Source organism: Alexandromys fortis, unplaced genomic scaffold, assembly GCF_014885135.2.
Source record: "Alexandromys fortis isolate MF-2015 unplaced genomic scaffold, M_Fortis_MF-2015_v1.1 scaffold_4189, whole genome shotgun sequence".
Classification (NCBI taxonomy): Eukaryota; Metazoa; Chordata; class Mammalia; order Rodentia; family Cricetidae; genus Alexandromys; species Alexandromys fortis.
In genome coordinates, this window is record NW_026072049.1 from 1 (window position 1) to 2410 (window position 2410).

Below are 2410 nucleotides of genomic sequence, written 5' to 3' on the forward strand. Positions count from 1 at the left end.
TTCTTATTTTTTTTCCTTTTTTTTTTTTTTTTTTGAATGTCATTATCTGAGAATTGGAATTAGTTATAGTCCTCTTTTGGGTGATGTGATGAGAGGCGGTATATGGAGGGAAAGGTGCAAAAAGAAATGTTATGTGAAGACTAGCTTCAGCTTCTGACTAGTATCATCTCTGATTTCTGTGAAAGACGGTAGGACATAAGATTGCTGGTTTTGTTTGATCAAATCCAGGCCTTTAGTAGAGCCCACCGTATTGGGCAAAATAAGAAGGTGATGATCTACCGCTTTGTGACTCGTGCTTCAGTGGAGGAGCGCATCACGCAGGTGGCAAAGAAGAAGATGATGCTGACACATTTAGTGGTGCGGCCTGGGCTAGGCTCCAAGACGGGCTCAATGTCCAAACAGGAGCTTGATGACATCCTCAAATTTGGCACTGAGGAACTATTCAAGGATGAAGCCACAGACGGAGGTGAGCTGATCAGGATCTTAAATTTTAAGTGGAACTTGGCTTCCTATAGGGTAGAGAAGTGCTTTTGATAGCAAGGGTCCCATGGGAACTGTAGTAGCATTTCATTTGTATTATAATAACTAAAGTTTGCCTGAGGATCAGAAAAGTAAAACAGCTACACTGGCCAGTCTTACAGGCAGCAATGACATATACCTTTAATCCCAGTAGCCACACTAGTTGCCATAGAAACCAAGCGGTAGTGGTGCATGCCCTTAATTCCAGAATTAGAGAGGATTGCAAAACGGGAGGAGACAGCTCTCAGTCTCAGTCTCATTCTGAGAACCATGAAGGCAGAATCGCAGACTGAAGTAGAGGTAAGAGCCAGTGTCTGACTGTTTTACTTTTCTGGCCTTCAGGTTGAACCCCAATTTCTGTCTCTGGTTTTTTATTAATCGTGCCACAGGGAACTGTTTTTTTTTTTTTTTTTCTCTCTCTCTTTTCCTTCCTTTTTTCTTTTTGGTTTTTCAAAATAGGGTTTCTTTGTGTAGCTTTGGAGCGTGTCCTGGAACTCACTTTGTAGACCAGGCTGGCCTTGAATTCACAGAGATCTGCTTGCCTCTGCCTCCCGAATGTTGGGATTAAAGGCATACACCACCACAGCCTGGCTGGGAGCTGTTTTTCTTCTGCAGCACCTGAACTGACTTTAGGGTTGTGGCCCCCTGGTTCTTCATAGGAGGAGACAACAAAGAGGGAGAAGATAGCAGTGTTATCCATTATGATGATAAGGCCATTGAACGACTGCTGGATCGCAACCAGGATGAGACTGAAGACACAGAATTGCAGGGCATGAATGAATATTTGAGTTCATTTAAAGTGGCCCAGTATGTGGTACGGGAAGAAGAAATGGGGGTGAGTATGAGTCCAAGGCAATGCTGTTCTTGGTTATTGGTCTAAAAATTGGAATTGAGATCAGGATGGTACTTGAAACAACAGAAAAGAATGTCACCTGCTCAGTTTCCATTATCATCTTTGCCTTGACTGTCGGGAGCTCCGCAGTCGGATTTCACATAGCCATTATATGTTCTCCTAGAGTCTTACTTTTATGTAGCTTATTAATTCTCCACATAAATCTTGGAATGCTACCTTGGAAAAAGCAGATGAGATACATACTTTATTAGGTAGCTGTTTTCTCAAAGTAAGAATTCTTTTCGTTTTTCCTTTTTCCTCCTTGGTCTTATACTAAGAAGTAAAAACTCCCAGAAGAGAATGTGTGGGGTTTTTGTAATATATTTCATCCTTTAAGTAATTTTAAAATGCTGGTTCTCTTTAAACCACTTGGCTCAGGGTTAAGTTGGCAAGGGTTTTTGATGTCTTTACCATGCTTTCTCATCAGAATAACGCTCTTGCTGCATTCTGGTAGTATAGCGTTTTTCCCCTTTGTTTTCTAAACAAAGTCTTGCTGTTTGTTCCGCCTCCATACACCTCCCAGTTGCTGCGATTACAGGCTTGGGTGTTATTTTAGCTGAAACCTAGACTGACTTTGAACTCTATAGCTTAAACTGATTTTGAATTCCTGATCCTCCTGCATCTACCTCCCAGGACCTGGCATTATAGGCATGTGTTGGCTACCATATCATGTCTGATTATCTGGCAGAATTTTTATTATTATTAATATTTTGTGTATGTGTTGTTTATTTTATCTTAGAGGCAGGGTCTTGGGTATCCTGACTGGCCTGACCTTCCTATGTACTGAAAATAACCTGCCTCCATGCATGGACACCTTGTATGTGTGGTAATGGAGATTGAACCCAAAGCTTCTTGCATACTAGGCTAGCCATCTGTCCATCTGACTCATAGCCCTACCCCTGTCTATCAGATCTTGATTAGTTTTTTTTTTTTCTAAGTGATTTTTATAGAACTAAGATCAGTTCTGCCTGATATGTTAGTTTTGGGTTGTCGTCCCCC

At 41.5% G+C, this 2410-nt stretch overlaps 1 protein-coding gene across 1 annotated transcript; it reads left to right on the plus strand.

Moving 5' to 3' along the window:
- The first annotated feature begins 190 nt into the window (after positions 1–190).
- LOC126496418 (chromodomain-helicase-DNA-binding protein 4-like) lies at positions 191–1414 on the plus strand. The gene is made up of 2 exons (XM_050133930.1): positions 191–466; positions 1179–1414. The coding sequence occupies exons 1-2, from the start codon at positions 271–273 to the stop codon at positions 1397–1399; spliced, it is 417 nt and encodes a 138-aa protein (XP_049989887.1). The 5' UTR covers positions 191–270; the 3' UTR covers positions 1400–1414.
- Positions 1415–2410: the final 996 nt, after the last annotated feature.